This window comes from Oncorhynchus tshawytscha, linkage group LG15 (assembly GCF_018296145.1).
Source record: "Oncorhynchus tshawytscha isolate Ot180627B linkage group LG15, Otsh_v2.0, whole genome shotgun sequence".
NCBI lineage: Eukaryota > Metazoa > Chordata > Actinopteri > Salmoniformes > Salmonidae > Oncorhynchus > Oncorhynchus tshawytscha.
This window is the reverse complement of record NC_056443.1, coordinates 7,118,612-7,134,792: the sequence shown is the minus strand read 5'-3', so window position 1 is coordinate 7,134,792 and position 16,181 is coordinate 7,118,612. Positions and strand designations below refer to the sequence as shown.

Sequence of the window (16,181 nt, the reverse complement as noted above, 5' to 3'; positions counted from 1 at the left end):
AGACAGTCGGGATGACCAGGGATGTTCTTTTGATAAATGTGTGAATTGGACCATTTTCCTGTCCTGCTAAGCATTCGAATTGTAACAAGTACTTTTGGGTGTCAGGGAAACTGTATGGAGTAAAAAATACATTGTTTTCTTTAGTAATGTAGTGAAGTAAAAGTAAAAGTTGTCAAAAATATAATTTGTAAAGTACAGATACCTCAAAAAACCACCCAAGTGCTTGGAAGTATTTTTACTTAAGTACTTTACCCCACTGTCTAAATGGAGATGAGAAAGCACTTTCAACTTCAATCGGGGTCTTCTAAGAGATCAGCTCCAGATTGTAGTGCAGGCCTTTACTCGAGAAGGCTGTGTATTTTGGCTCAGGACAGTGGTGAGGTTTGCCTGTATGGCTTAGTGCGAAGTGAATGGGACTGGGAGTAGGAGAGTAGTGAGGTGTGTCATGGGGTATTTTGTGTAGAGAAATGTATATTAGATGGTGGATTGTGTTGGCGGATGCTGCAGAGGGCATCTGCTTGGTAGAGCTCTGAACAGATGCTGTTTCACCCTGCAGCCTCGCTGTGACATGTCTCTCTACAGTCCAGGCTTGAGAGAGCTGCTCAGCTTAACACGGTGTGTTATCCTAAGTCAGCCATTTTAGGTCCTCCCTCACGTATGAATCTATCACGTTCGATGAAACAGACTCCCTCTTTATTTGTCATTTTCCCATCAGTCCCGCTGGTCCTTCTCTCCTAATCAGCTGGGACCAGAGGACGTGGGACTGTAGCTGGGCTGGAGGAGTTGAAGGGGTCTGGCTGAAGCCATTGAGCAGTTGAAACACTGGCACCGCTGGTTTTGTTCCATGTTTTAGAAGGCCCTCTGCTCTCCTGAGACTGTACAGCCTTTTGAGACACTCAGATACATTGGCAGGTGAATACAGCAATAGAGGTCAGAGGATGTTACCTTTTTGTAACTGGGCAAGTCAGGTAAGAACACATTCTTATTTACAATGACGGCCTAGGAACAGTGGGTTAACTGCCTTGTTCAGGGGCAGAACAACAGATTTTTACCTTGTCAGTCCAACACTCTAACCACTAGGCTACCTGCCGTGAGAGACCATCGAGGGAGAGATGGGGTAGGGAGGGAGGGAAGGGGAGACAAAGCTACAGTTGAAGTCGGAGGTTTACATACACCTTAGTCAAGTACATTTAAACTCAGTTTTTCACAATTCCTGACATTTAATCCTAGTAAAAATTCCCTGTCTCAGGTCAGTTAGGATCACCACTTTATTTTAAGAATGTGAAATGTCAGAATAATAGTAGAGAGAATGATTTATTTCAGCTTTCATCACATTCCCAGTGGGTCAAAAGTTTGCATACACTCAATTAGTATTTGGTAGCATTGCCTTTAAATGGTTTAACTTGGGTCAAAAGTTTTGGGTAGCCTTCCACAAGCTTCCCACAATAAGTTGGGTGAATTTTGGCCCATTCCTCCTGACAGAGCTGGTGTAACTGAGTCATGTTTGTCGGCCTCCTTGCTCGAACACACTTTTTCAGTTCTGCCCACTAGGATTGAGGTCAGTGCTAGCCACTCCAATACCTTGACTTTGTTGTCCTTAAGCAATTTGCCACAACTTTGGAAGTATGCTTGGGGTCATTGTCCATTTGGAAGACTCATTTGTGACCAAGCTTTAACTTCCTGACTGATGTCTTGAGATGTTGCTTCAATATATCCACATAATTTTCCTACCTCATGATACCATCTATTTTGTGAAGTGCACCAGTCCCTCCTGCAGCAAGGCACCCCCATAACATGATGCTGCCACCCCCGTGCTTCATGGATGGGATGGTGTTCTTCAGCTTGCAAGCCTCCCCCTTTTTCCTCCAAACATAATGATGGTCATTATGGCTAAACAGTTAAATTTTTGTTTCATCAGACCAGAGAACATTTATCCAAAAAGTACGATCTTTGTCCTTATGTGCAGTTGCAAACCGTAGTCTGGCTTTTTTATGGCGATTTTGGAGCAGTGGCTTCTTACTTGCTGAGTGGCCTTTCAGGTTATTTTAATATACAGTGGGGCAAAAAAGTATTTAGTCAGCCACCAATTGTGCAAGTTCTCCTACTTAAAAATATGAGAGAGGCCTGTAATTTTCATCATAGGTACACTTCAACTATGACAGACAAAATGAGAAAAAAAATCCAGAAAATCACATTGTAGGATTTTTTATGAATTTATTTGCAAATTATGGTGGAAAATAGGTATTTGGTCACCTACAAACAAGCAAGATTTCTGGCTCTCACAGACCTGTAACTTCTTCTTTAAGAGGCTCCTCTGTCCTCCACTTGTTACCTGTATTAATGGCACCTGTTTGAACTTGTTATCAGTATAAAAGACACCTGTCCACAACCTCAAACAAGAACAGTGAGCAAAAATCCCAGAACCACACGGGGGGACCTAGTGAATGACCTGCAGAGAGCTGGGACCAAAGTAACAAAGCCTACCATCAGTAACACACTACGCCGCCAGGGACTCAAATCCTGCAGTGCCAGACGTGTCCCCCTGCTTAAGCCAGTACATGTCCAGGCCCGTCTGAAGTTGGCTAGAGAGCATTTGGTTGATCCAGAAGAAGATTGGGAGAATGTCATATGGTCAGATGAAACCAAAATATAACTTCTTGGTAAAAACTCAACTCGTCGTGTTTGGAGGACAAAGAATGCTGAGTTGCATCCAAAGAACACCATACCTACTGTGAAGCATGGGGGTGGAAACATCATGCTTTGGGGCTGTTTTTCTGCAACGGAACCAGGACGACTGATCTGTGTAAAGGAAAGAATGAATGGGGCCATGTATCGTGAGATTTTGAGTGAAAACCTCCTTCCATCAGCAAGGGCATTGAAGATGAAACGTGGCTTGGTCTTTCAGCATGACAATGAAGGAGTGGCTTCGTAAGAAGCATTTAAAGGTCCTGGAGTGGCCTAGCCAGTCTCCAGATCTCAACCCCATAGAAAATCTTTGGAGGGAGTTGAAAGTCTGTGTTGCCCAACAACATCCCCGAAACATCACTGCTCTAGAGGAGATCTGCAAGGAGGAATGGGCCAAAATACCAGCAACAGTGGGTGAAAACCTTGTGAAGACTTACAGAAAATGTTTGACCTCTGTCATTGCCAACAAAGGGTATATAACAAAGTATTGAGATAAACTTTTGTTATTGACCAAATACTTATTTTCCACCATAATTTGCAAATAAATTCAATAAAAAAATCCTACAATGTGATTTTCTGTTTTTTTTTTCTCTCATTTTGTCTCTCATAGTTGAAGTGTACCTATGATGACAATTACAGAACTCTCATCTTTTTAAGTGGGAGAACTTGCACAATTGGTGGCTGACTAAATACTTTTTTGCCCCACTGTAGGACTCGTTTTACTGTGGATATAGATACTTTTGTATCTGTTTCCTCCAGCATCTTCACAAGATCCTTTGCTGTTGTTCTGGGATTGATTTGCACTTATCGCACCAAAGTTTGTTCATCTCTAGGAGACAGAATGTGTCTCCTTCCTGAGCGGTATGACGGTTGCGTGGTCCCATGGTGTTTATACTTGCGTACTATTATTTGTACAGATGAACGTGGTACCTTCAGGCTTTTGGAAATTGCTCCTAAGCATGAACCAAACTTGTAGAGGTCTACTATTTTCTTCTGAGGTCTTGGCTTATTTCTTTTGATTTTCCCATGATGCCAAGCAAAGAGGCACTGAGTTTGAAGGTAGGCCTTGAAATATCAAATCAAATGTATTTATATAGCCCTTCGTACATCAGCTGATATCTCAAAGTGCTGTACAGAAACCCAGCCTAAAACCCCAAACAACAAGCAATGCAGGTGTAGAAGCACGGTGGCTAGGAAAAACTCCCTAGAAAGGCCAAAACCTAGGAAGAAACCTAGAGAGGAACCAGGCTATAATGGGTGGCCAGTCCTCTTCTGGCTGTGCCGGGTGGAGATTATAACAGAACATGGCCAAGATGTTCAAATGTTCATAAATGACCAGCATGGTCAAATAATAATAATCACAGGCAGAACAGTTGAAACTGGAGCAGCAGCACGGCCAGGTGGACTGGGGAGAGCAAGGAGTCATCATGTCAGGTTGTCCTGAGGCATAGTCCTAGGGCTCAGGTCCTCCGAGAGAGAGAAAGAAAGAGAGAATTAGAGAGAGCATACTTAAATTCACACAGGACACCGGATAGGACAGGAGAAGTACTGCAGATATAACAAACTGACCCTAGGCCCCCGACACATACACTACTGCAGCATAAATACTGGAGGCTTAAACAGGAGGGGTCAGGAGACACTGTGGCCCCATCTGAGGACACCCCCCCGGACAGGGCCAAACAGGAAGGATATAACCCCACCCACTTTGCCAAAGCACAGCCCCCACACCACTATAGGGATATCTTCAACCACCAACTTACCATCCTGAGACAAGACAGAGTATAGCCCACAAAGATCTCTGCCACGGCACAACCCAAGGGGGGGGCGCCAACCCAGACAGGAAGATCACATCAGTGACTCAACCCACTCAAGTGATGCACCCCTCCTAGGGACGGTATTAAAGAGCCCTAGTAAGCCAGTGACTCAGCCCCTGTAATAGGGTTCGAGGCAGAGAATCCCAGTGGAAAGAGGGGAACCGGCCAGGCAGAGACAGCAAGGGCGGTTCGTTGCTCCAGAGCCTTTCCGTTCACCTTCACACTCCTGGGCCAGACTACACTCAATCATATGACCTACTGAAGAGATGAGTCTTCAGTAAAGACTTAAAGGTTGAGACCGAGTTTGCGTCTCTCACTTGGGTAGGCAGACCATTCCATAAAAATGGAGCTCTATAGGAGAAAGCCCTGCCTCCAGCTGTTTGCTTAGAAATTCTAGGGACAATTAGGAGGCCTGCGTCTTGTGACCGTAGCGTACGTGTAGGTATGTACGGCAGGACCAAATCAGAGAGATAAGTAGGAACAAGCCCATGTAATGCTTTGTAGGTTAGCATTAAAACCTTGAAATCAGCCCTTGCCTTGACAGGAAGCCAGTGTAGGGAGGCTAGCACTGGAGTAATATGATAACATTTTTTGGTTCTAGTCGGGATTCTAGCAGCCGTATTTAGCACCAACTGAAGTTTATTTAGTGCTTTTCCGGGTAGCCGGAAAGTAGAGCATTGCAGTAGTCTAACCTAGAAGTGACGAAAGCATGGGTTAATTTTTCTGCATAATTTCTGGACAGAAAGTTTCTGATTTTTGCAATGTTACGTATATGGAAAAAAGCTGTCCTTGAAACCGTCTTGATATGTTCTTCAAAAGAGAGATCAGGGTCCAGAGTAACGCCGAGGTCCTTCACAGTTTTATTTGAGACGACTGTACAACCATTAAGATTAATTGTCAGATTCAACTGAAGATCTCTTTGTTTCTTGGGACCTAGAACAAGCATCTCTGTTTTGTCCGAGTTTAAAAGTAGAAATTTGCAGCCATCCACTTCCTTATGTCTGAAACACATGCTTCTAGCGAGGGCAATTTTGGGGCTTCACCATGTTTCATTGAAATGTACAGCTGTGTGTCATATGCATAGCAGTGAAAGTTAATATTATGTTTTCGAAAGACATCCCCAAGAGGTAAAATATATAGTGAAAACAATAGTGGTCCTAAAATGGAACCTTGAGGAACACCGACATTTACAGTTGATTTGTCAGAGGACAAACCATTCACAGAGACAAACTGATATCTTTCCGACAGATAAGATCTAAACCAGGTCAGAACCTGTCCGTATAGACCAATTTGGGTTTCCAATCTCTCCAAAAGAATGTGGTGATCGATAGTATCAAAAGCAGCACTAAGGTCTAAGAGCACGAAGACAGATGCAGAGCCTCGGTCTGATGCCATTAAAAGGTAATTTACCACCTTCACAAGTGCAGTCTCAGTGCTATGATGGTGTCTAAAACCAGACTGAAGCATTTCATATACATTGTTTGTCTTCAGGAAGGCAGTGAGTTGCTGCGCAACAGCATTTTCAAAATTTTTTGAGAGGAATGGAAGATTCGATATTGGCTGATAGTTTTTTATATATTCTGGGTCAAGGTTTGGCTTTTTCAAGAGAGGCTTTATTACTGCCACTTTTAGCGAGTTTGGTACACATCTGGTGGATAGAGAGCCGTTTATTATGTTCAACATAGGATGGACAAGCACAGGAAGCAGCTCTTTCAGTAGTTTAGTTGGAATAGGGTCCAGTATGCAGCTGGAAGGCCATGATTATTTTCATCATTGTGTCAAGAGATATAGTACTAAAACACTTGAGTGTCTCCCTTGATCCTAGGTCCTGGCAGAGTTGTGCAGACTCAGGACAACTGAGCTTTGAAGGAATACGCAGATTTAAAGAGGAGTCCGTAATTTGCTTTCTAATAATCGTGATCTTTTCCTCAAAGAAGTTCATGAATTTATTACTGCTGAAGTGAAAGCCATCCTCTCTTGGGGAATGCTGCTTTTTAGTTAGCTTTGCGACAGTATCAAAAATGAATTTCGGATTGTTCTTATTTTCATCAATTAAGTTGGAAAAATAGGATGATCGAAATACCTCCACAGGTACATCTCTAATTGACTCAAATGATGTCAATGAGTCTATCAGAAGCTTCTAAAGCCATGACATCATTTCTTTAAATTTTCCAAGCTGTTTAAAGGCACAGTCAACTTAGTGAATGTAAACTTCTGACCCACTGGAATTGTGATACAGTGAAGGATAAGTGAATTAATCTGTCTGTAAAAAATTGTTGGAAAAATAACTTGTGTCATACACAAAGTAGATGTCCTAACCGACTTGCCAAAACTATAGTTTGTTAACAAGAAATTTGTGGAGTGGTTGAAAAACGAGTTTTAATGACTTAAACTGTATATGTACAGTACCTAACAATAAAACACTATATTTAAAGGTTTATTAGGCACCTAAACAATATATACAATAGGCCTATATTTTTGTCAGACAGGCACAAAGGCATGCAGACAGATCAAATGTAAATGGAGTTCACTGCTTTACACTGGAACATGTGTGCATAGATAAAACACACACCACACAAGACCCTTCTCCTCCCCTCCCCTCCCCTCTCCCTACCATCCTCTCCCCTCTCCCTCTCCCTCCCCTCCCCTCTCCCTACCCTCCTCTCCCCTCTCCCTCCCCTCCTCTCCCCTCTGCCTCCTTGTGTTGGCATGACAGTAAGCACTTTCCTCTCCCCGCTAACGGTTAACAAGGCCTGAAGGCCTCTGTCCTCTCCACTGGGACTTAACAAGCCGACTGCCTAAATGCTCCGACGGGAGAGATTGTCACTCAAATAAAAGCAGACCCTAACCCTCACGGAGATATGTCCGGAACTCAGACAGGGGTCCCAGACAGAGAGAAGATAGAGACAGAGGGAGAAAAATGAATAGGAGTCAATAAAGTCCTCTACCCCAGGAAGAGGTAGAGAGGATGTGGTGGCTTTCTATTTCAGGCGGTGTGACACAGAATCATAGGTCTGGTCTGGGTGTATTAAGGTCTGGTCTGGGTGTATTACGGTCTGGTCTGGGTGTATTAAGGTCTGGTCTGGGTGTATTACGGTCTGGTCTGGTCTGGGTGTATTAAGGTCTGGTCTGGTCTGGGTGTATTAAGGTCTGGTCTGGGTGTATTACGGTCTGGTCTGGTCTGGGTGTATTAAGGTCTGGTCTGGGTGTATTACGGTCTGGTCTGGTCTGGGTGTATTAAGGTCTGGTCTGGGTGTCTTAAGGTCTGGTCTGGGTGTATTAAGGTCTGGTCTGGGTGTATTACGGGCTGGTCTGGGTGTATTAAGGTCTGGTCTGGGTTTATTACAGTCTGGTCTGGGTGTATTAAGGTCTGGTCCGGGTTTATTAAGGTCTGGTCTGGGTGTATTAAGGTCTGGTCTGGGTTTATTACGGTCTGGTCTGGATGTATTACGGTCTGGTCTGGGTGTATTACGGTCTGGTCTGGGTGTATTGAGGTCTGGTCTGTGTGTATTATGGTCTGGTCTGGGTGTATTGAGGTCTGGTCTGGGTGTATTACGGTCTGGTCTGGGTGTATTGAGGTCTGGTCTGGGTGTATTACGGTCTGGTCTGGGTGTATTAAGGTCTGGTCCGGGTGTATTAAGGTCTGGGTGTATTGAGGTCTGGTCTGGGTGTATTGAGGTCTGGTTTGGGTGTATTAAGGTCTGGTCTGGGTGTATTATGGTCTGGTCTGGGTGTATTAAGTTCTGGTCTGTGTGTTATGGTCTGGTCTGGGTGTATTAAGGTCTGGGTGTATTGAGGTCTGGTCTGGGTGTATTGAGGTCTGGTCTGGGTGTATTACGGTCTGGTCTGGGTGTATTAAGGTCTGGTCTGGGTGTATTAAGGGCTGGTCTGGGTGTATTAAGGGCTGGTCTGGGTGTATTAAGGGCTGGTCTGGGTGTATTAAGGGCTGGTCTAGATGTATTAAGGGCTGGTCTGGGTGTATTAAGGGCTGGTCTAGATGTATTAAGGGCTGGTCTAGATGTATTAAGGGCTGGTCTGGTTGTATTAAGGTCTGGTCTGGGGTGTATTAAGGTCTGGTCGGGGTGTATTAAGGGCTGGTCTGGGTGTATTGAGGTCTGGTCTGGGTATATTAAGGTCTGGTCTGGATGTATTAAGGGCTGGTCTGGATTTATTACGGTCTGGTCTGGATGTATTACGGTCTGGTCTGGGTGTATTAAGGTCTGGTCTGGGTGTATTACGGTCTGGTCTGGGTGTATTGAGGGTCTGGTCTGGTCGTGTGTATTATGGTCTGGTCTGGGTGTATTGAGGTCTGGTCTGGGTGTATTATGGTCTGGTCTGGGTGTATTAAGGTCTGGTCCGGGTGTATTAAGGTCTGGGTGTATTGAGGTCTGGTCTGGGTGTATGGTCTAAGGGCTGGTCTAGATGTATTAAGGGCTGGTCTAGATGTATTAAGGTCTGGTCGGGGTGTATTCAGTTCTGGTCTGGGTGTATTAAGGTCTGGGTGTATTGAGGTCTGGTCTGGGTGTATTGAGGGCTGGTCTGGGTTTATTAAGGTCTGGGTGTATTGAGGTCTGGTCTGGGTGTATTGAGGGCTGGTCTGGGTTTATTAAGGTCTGGTCTGGATGTATTACGGTCTGGTCTGGGTGTATTAAGGTCTGGTCTGGGTGTATTACGGTCTGGTCTGGGTGTATTGAGGTCTGGTCTATGTGTATTATGGTCTGGTCTGGGCGTATTGAGGTCTGGTCTGGGTGTATTACGGTCTGGTCTGGGTGTATTGAGGTCTGGTCTGGGTGTATTGAGGTCTGGTCTGGGTGTATTAAGGTCTGGTCCGGGTGTATTAAGGTTTGGGTGTATTGAGGTCTGGTCTGGGTGTATTAAGGGCTGGTCTAGATGTATTAAGGGCTGGTCTAATTGTATTAAGGTCTGGTCGGGGTGTATTAAGTTCTGGTCTGTGTGTATTATGGTCTGGTCTGGGTGTATTACGGTCTGGGTGTATTGAGGTCTGGTCTGGGAGTATTGAGGTCTGGTCTGGGTGTATTACAGTCTGGTCTGGGTGTATTGAGGTCTGGTCTGGGTGTATTAAGGTCTGGTCTGGGTGTATTAAGGGCTGGTCTGGGTGTATTAAGGTCTGGTCTGGGTGTATTACGGGCTGGTCTAGATGTATTAAGGTCTGGTCTGGGTGTATTAAGGGCTGGTCTGGGTGTAGATGTATTAAGGGCTGGTCTGGGTGTATTAAGGTCTGGTCGGGGTGTATTAAGGGCTGGTCTGGGGTGTATTAAGGTCTGGTCTAGATGTATTAAGGTCTGGTCTAGATGTATTAAGGGCTGGTCTGGGTGTATTAAGGGCTGGTCTAGATGTATTAAGGGCTGGTCTGGGTGTATTAAGGTCTGGTCTGGGTGTATTAAGGGCTGGTCTGGGTGTATTAAGGTCTGGTCTGGGTGTATTACGGGCTGGTCTAGATGTATTAAGGTGGTCTGGTTAAGGGCTGGTCGGGGTGTATTAAGGGTCTGGTCGGGGGTGTATTAAGGTCTGGTCTATTAAGGGCTGGTCTGGTATGTATTAAGGGCTGGTCTGGGTGTATTAAGGGCTGGTCTGGGTGTATTAAGGGCTGGTCTAGATGTATTAAAGGCTGGTCTGGGTGTATTAAGGGCTGGTCTGGGTGTATTAAGGTCTGGTCTGGGTGTATTAAGGTCTGGTCTGGGTGTATTAAGGGCTGGTCTGGATGTATTAAAGGCTGGTCTGGGTGTATTAAGGTCTGGTCTAGGTTTATTAAGGTGCTGGTCTGGGTGTATTGGTCTGGGTGTAAGGTCTGGTCTGGGTGTATTAAGGGCTGGTCTGGATGTATTCTGGTCTTGTAAGGGGTCTGGGTGGTCTGGGTGGGTTTATTAAGGGGTCTGGGTGTATTAAGGGGTCTGGGTGTATTAAGGCCTTGTCTGGGTGTATTAAGGTCTGGTCGGGGTGTATTAAGGGCTGGTCTGGGTGTATTGAGGTCTGGTCTGGGTGTATTAAGGTCTGGTCTGGATGTATTAAGGGCTGGTCTGGGTGTATTAAGGGCTGGTCTGGGTGTATTAAGGGCTGGTCTGGGTGTATTAAGGGCTGGTCTGGGTGTATTAAGGGCTGGTCTGGGTGTTTTAAGGTCTGGTCTGGGTGTATTAAGGGCTGGTCTGGGTGTATTAAGGGCTGGTCTGGGTGTATTAAGCCTGGACTGACCTGGCTGTCAGCAGACTCAGTCCGTAAGTTAGGAGCACCAGGTCCAGTGCTCCTCCATTGTGAGTTCTACAGTGGTCCAGCAGTGATAATCGTACAGCCCTTTACAGCCTGGTATGAAGACCATCCTCAAATCAAATCAAATCGAATCAAATCCTACATGCAACTCAGAGCTGTAAAGCTCTCCGACTTTCTCAGTGCCATCAAAATATACACAACCTCTAACCTCTGTCTCCACAGACAGACAGACAGGCCGTGGTACACACAGACAGCAAGCTCTCTTGATCTCCTTGACAAACTGGCCCTGATCACCCCTGAACACTCATGATTTGGGGCAGGAGTTTTACATAACCCCGTGACTTGACAAGGATAGGAGTTTTATATGACCAGGTGACCTGACCAGGACAGGAGTTTTACATGACAAGGTGACCTGACCAGGACAGGAGTTTTGCATGACCAGGTGACCTGACCAGGACAGGAGTTTTACATGACCAGGTGACCCGACCAGGACAGGAGTTTTACATGACCAGGTGACCCGACCAGGACAAAGAAAGGACCTTAGTTCTGATGACCGTGGGGTTGAGGGCGCTGAGGAGGCCATGTCATGTGTAAAGACAGGTTGACAGACAGACAGACAGGTGACACTGTGCAGTCAGTCCAGTACTGTATGTCCCCTCCCTGGCACCAGGAGCAGTGTAGTGTACTGTAGTAGCTCCCTGGACTGGAGTTCTGAAAGTAAACCAGGGTTCAGGTCTCGTTTGAGGCCCTTTCACCCTGATCTTGGTCGTTTATGAGAGGGTGAGACAGGCAGACAGAGACAGACGGCCCGGCCAGGTGGTTGCTCCATCTCAGATCACAGAGAAGCAGACAGACCTGACTAGATGAGATTAGAGAGACAGAGTCTCCCGGCTCCACGCTGCCTCAGCGCTTAGCACTGTCTGCCCAACCAGAGCCTTTTCCTCTCATTTCCTCCCTGTAAAGACCTGCACTCTAATCACAAGGGGAAATGGTTACGCCGCTCCTCTTTCATTTCACTTAGCCGTTTGTGATGGATGACGGATGGAGCCAATTACTGTCCTCCACTACCACCGAGTGCCGGGGTTAAATAAACACGGGCCAGTTGTTGCACTGGAGTAAGTGGAAGAGTTTTGGTCCACATCTGACATGGCACCCTATTCCCAGGTCAAAAGTAGTGCACTGTGTAGGTAATAAGGTTGGTATTTAGACCGGCTGTCAGATGTGTTTGTAAGGAGGATGGAACAGAGGTTGTGGCCAGACAGACATACAGTGTTGTTCTGAACTGTGGGTCCAGTTCTCCGTCTCCTCTGTGACATCATCAGTGTGCGTGCGTCCGTGCCGCCTGGCTACCGGCTCGAAACACACAAACACATCTGAACAACCACCAGACTAAACACAGCACGCACTGCCTTGTGCTTAATCACGGACCAGTTAACGCACACATGCAGGCACACACTCCCTCCCTCCCTCCCTCCCTGTCTGTCTGTCTGTCTGTCTGTCTGTCTGTCTGTCTGTCTGTCTGTCTGTCTGTCTGTCTGTCTGTCTGTCTGTCTGTCTGTCTGTCTGTCTGTCTGTCTGTCTGTCTGTCTGTCTGTCTGTCTGTCTGTCTGTCTGTCTGTCTGTCTGTCTGTCTGTCTGTCTGTCTGTCTGTCTGTCTGTCCTGTCTGTTAGTCTACAGTAGCAGCCCAGCCCTGTTTGATCCCTGTTAATCTCATTGGAGGATGTTATAGGTTTCTAACTAACACTCCCTCTAATGCCCCACTGGTGATTTACTGGGCTTTCAACAGCACAACAGGGCTCCATAAACACACACTCACACCAGCCGTTACATGCACACTCTCTCTCTCTCTCTCTCTCGCTCTCTTTCTACCTCTCTTTCTCCCTCACTCTCTCTCGCTCTCTTTCTGCCTGTCTCTTTCTCTCTCACCCTCTCACTCTCTCTCTTGCTCTGTATTTCTTTCTCTCTCTCTCCCTCTCACTCTCTCTCTAGCTCTGTTTTTCTTTCTCTCTCTCTCTCTCTCACTCTCTCTAGCTCTGTTTTTCTCTCTCTCTCTCTCTCTCTCTCTCTCTCTCTCTCTCTCTCTCTCTCTCTCTCTCTCTCTCTCTCTCTCTCTCGGGAATAGCAGCAGCTTCTAGGTGTTCCAGAGGAGTCTCCACGCCTGTTTCCATCTCTCTCCATATCTCTCTCTCTCTCTATCTCTCTCTCTCTCTCTCTCTCTCTCTCTCTCTCTCTCTCTCTCTCTCTCTCTCATATTCAATACCTTTGACTCAGTCTTACTGTACCAGGCAGTGGCTAAAAAGAGCCCTGCTCAGCTCTGCTCTGTCCTGTCTGGGTAGTGTCCACAGGCTATCATTCTTGCCTCTGGTGTCATCCCCACATCTCCTCACCCTCACCAGACTTCAATAGGCCTTCAGAAAGAAGAAAGAGAAGGACAATCTTTCCTCAATAAACACAGGCACAAATGCCTACCTGTTCTACGACTGAGAGGCTTGGGACTTGTTTGTCAAGCCAAGCAAGCATCCCGCCCTTAAGGAAGTCTATGTCTTTGCCTGACTGGTAGTTTTCTCTCCCCCGCTCTCTCTCTCTCTCTCTCTCTCTCTCTCTCTCTCTCTCTCTCTCTCTCTCTCTCTCTCAGACGTGGATGAGTGCATGGACAACAACGGAGGATGCCAGCAGGTGTGTGTGAACACCATGGGAAGCTACGAGTGTATGTGCAAGCAAGGCTTCTTCCTCAGCGACAACCAGCATACCTGCATCCACCGCTCCGACGGTGAGTGGACAAGTGTGTGTGTGTGTGGTCTGTGTGTGTGTGTGTAGAGACTGGACATGAGTGTGTGGCACTTTCTTAGTTCTTTTCCATTGTCTATGTGTCTCTGTGCTCATCTGGGTGGTCTCAGTCAGCTCTCTCCAGCCTTTTTCTCTCAAACCATCACAACTGATATGTATCATTAGTACTTCTCCTAATTTCCCCTGGACATGACCCGTGACATCGCTACAAAATGCGGGTTAGAGGTTGGGGGGGTCAAATGCGAAGGCGTCCGCTAGGTTTGCAAAGGGTCGGAAACTTTACGGTAAATTTCTGAAGTTAAGCCCTGGAATTTGGGGAATTTTGCTTAAATTTGTCAACAAAAGTTAGCTTATAACAGTGAACCTTTTTTTGTGGGATACACAAGGCAATTCTAGGTCTTGGGTCATATTTTGTTTAAACTATCCCTAATTCAATGGAATTGCAACCCTCTGCATGCACAGTGCATTCTTCCATCACATGTGCAGTGCACTCTTCTGATTCTCAAGATCTTGCTCACTAATGAGATGCTATTGAGCCCACACTACTACGCAGTCTGAGCCAAGGACTACATGCTTTCTGGTAAGTTTTGATTACATTACTGGGTGGGGTGAATATATTTTATATGACATACATTCTTTTTTTTAACTAGTAAATAGTAGCCTACAGCAAAGTGTGTTTAAATCATTTCTAACTTGTTAACAATTTCTGCTAGTTAGTTTTTGCTACCTTGTGGGTTTTAGCTTGCTTGAGCCTGCTAACTGAGGAATGTTAATTCACCTGTTTCCATACATGTTTCATTTTAAAAAGTTTTTTATTTGTATTTTTTTTTACAAATGAGTTGTTTAATCTAACTGCTTAACTATTTATCAGTACATGGAATTGTATTTGGGTTTTATTTACTTCTTTTTTTCTCATCTTTACAGGAAAATTCCATGGGCACTATCTGATGCGCGGAGACATTTCACTGCAGCTAATGTAGAAGGAAAAGCTGTGTACATTTTGCCAAATCATATGTGAAGAATGCAACAAAGATGCAGAATCATCTGGTCAAGTGCATAAAGTTCCCTCAGCGCTTACAACAAGCAACCTCTGACAAAAGTCCCTCTACTTCTATTCGAGGTGAAAATGATGAATCTGACAGACGCCTTAACGATAGCAACAGCTCATGGTCCTCCTGGAATCAGAAGTTTGTTTGACTCAATGGAGGAACGTAGTCAGAGAAATGCTGATGAATGTCTTGCTCGAGCTATGTATGCAACTGGTTCACCTCTGATGCTCACAGGCGATGTGTATCGGAAGAAATTTCTGAATGTTCTTCACCCAGCAAACACCCCTCCAACCAGACATGCTTTATCTACTCATTGGCTGGTTGCAGAGTTCAATAGAGTTCAAGTGAAGGTCAAGCAAATCATAGAGAAGCAGACTGTAATGCAATCACCTCTGATGGGTGGTCGAAGGTTCGTGGGCAAGGAATAATTAACTACATCATCTCCACCCCTCAACCAGTATTTTACAAGAACACAGACACAAGGGACAACAGACACACCAGTCTCTACATTGCAGATGAGCTGAATACAGTCATCAATGACCTTGGACCACAGAAGGTATTTGCAATGGTGAAAGACAATGCTGCGAACATGAAGGCTGCTTGGTCTAAAGTGGATGAGTCCTACCCTCACATCGCACCCATTGGCTGTGCTGCTCATGCATTGAATCTGCTCTTCAAGGACATCATGGCACTGAAGACAATGGATACACTCAACAAGAGAGCCAAGGAAATGGTTAGGTATGTGAAGGGTCATTAAGTTATAGCCGCAATCTACCTCACCAAGCAAAGTGAGAAGAACAAGAGCACCACATTGAAGCTGCTCAGCAACACCCACTGGGGTGGTGTTGTCATCATGTTTGACAGTCTCCTGGAGGGGAAGGAGTCTCTCCAAGAAGTGGCCATATCACAGTCTGCCGATATGGACATCCCCGTCAAGAGGATCCTCCTGGATGATGTATTTTGGGAGAGAGTGGTAAGCAGCCTGAAACTCCTGAAACCTATAGCAGTAGCCATTGCACAGATTGAGGGAGCGAATACCATACTGTCTGATGTTCAGACTCTGCTTGCAGATGTAAGAGAAGAAATCCGTACTGCCCTGCCCACTTCACTGTTACTCCAAGCAAAGGAAACTGCAGTTCTAAAATATATCAAAAAGCATGAAGACTTCTGCCTGAAGCCCATACACGCCGCAGCATGCATGTTGGACCACAAGTTTGCAGGCAAGAGGATCCTGTCTGGTGCAGAGATCAACAAGGCCTATGGTGTCATCACTACCGTGTCTATCCACCTTGGCCTGGATGAGGGCAAGGTTCTTGGCAGTCTGGCAATGTACACTTCCAAGCAAGGGCTTTGGGGCGGAGATGCAATATGGCAGCCATGCCAACATATCTCATCAGCCACCTGGTGGAAGGGACTTTGTGGATCTGAGGCTCTTTCCCCTGTTGCCTCCATCATCTCCAAATCCCACCAACATCAGCCTCAGAGCGCAACTGGTCCTTGTTTGGGAACACACACACCAAAGCACGCAACAGGCTGACCAATACAAGGGTTGAAATATTGGTGGCCATCCGGGCAAATTTGAGGCATTTGAGCCTGACAACGAGCCGTCCTCAACAAGTT

General features: G+C 45.9%; 1 protein-coding gene across 5 annotated transcripts in view; it reads left to right on the top strand.

The window, feature by feature from the left end:
* LOC112214302 (signal peptide, CUB and EGF-like domain-containing protein 1) overlaps nucleotides 1-16,181 on the top strand; it is a 136,774-nt gene that overhangs the window by 25,651 nt on the left and 94,942 nt on the right. For all 5 annotated transcript variants that reach the window (XM_042298032.1, XM_042298031.1, XM_042298030.1 and 2 more), the window contains exon 4: nucleotides 13,361-13,495. In XM_042298032.1, the coding sequence (XP_042153966.1) occupies nucleotides 13,361-13,495 (135 nt within the window). The remainder of the gene's footprint in view (nucleotides 1-13,360; nucleotides 13,496-16,181) is intronic.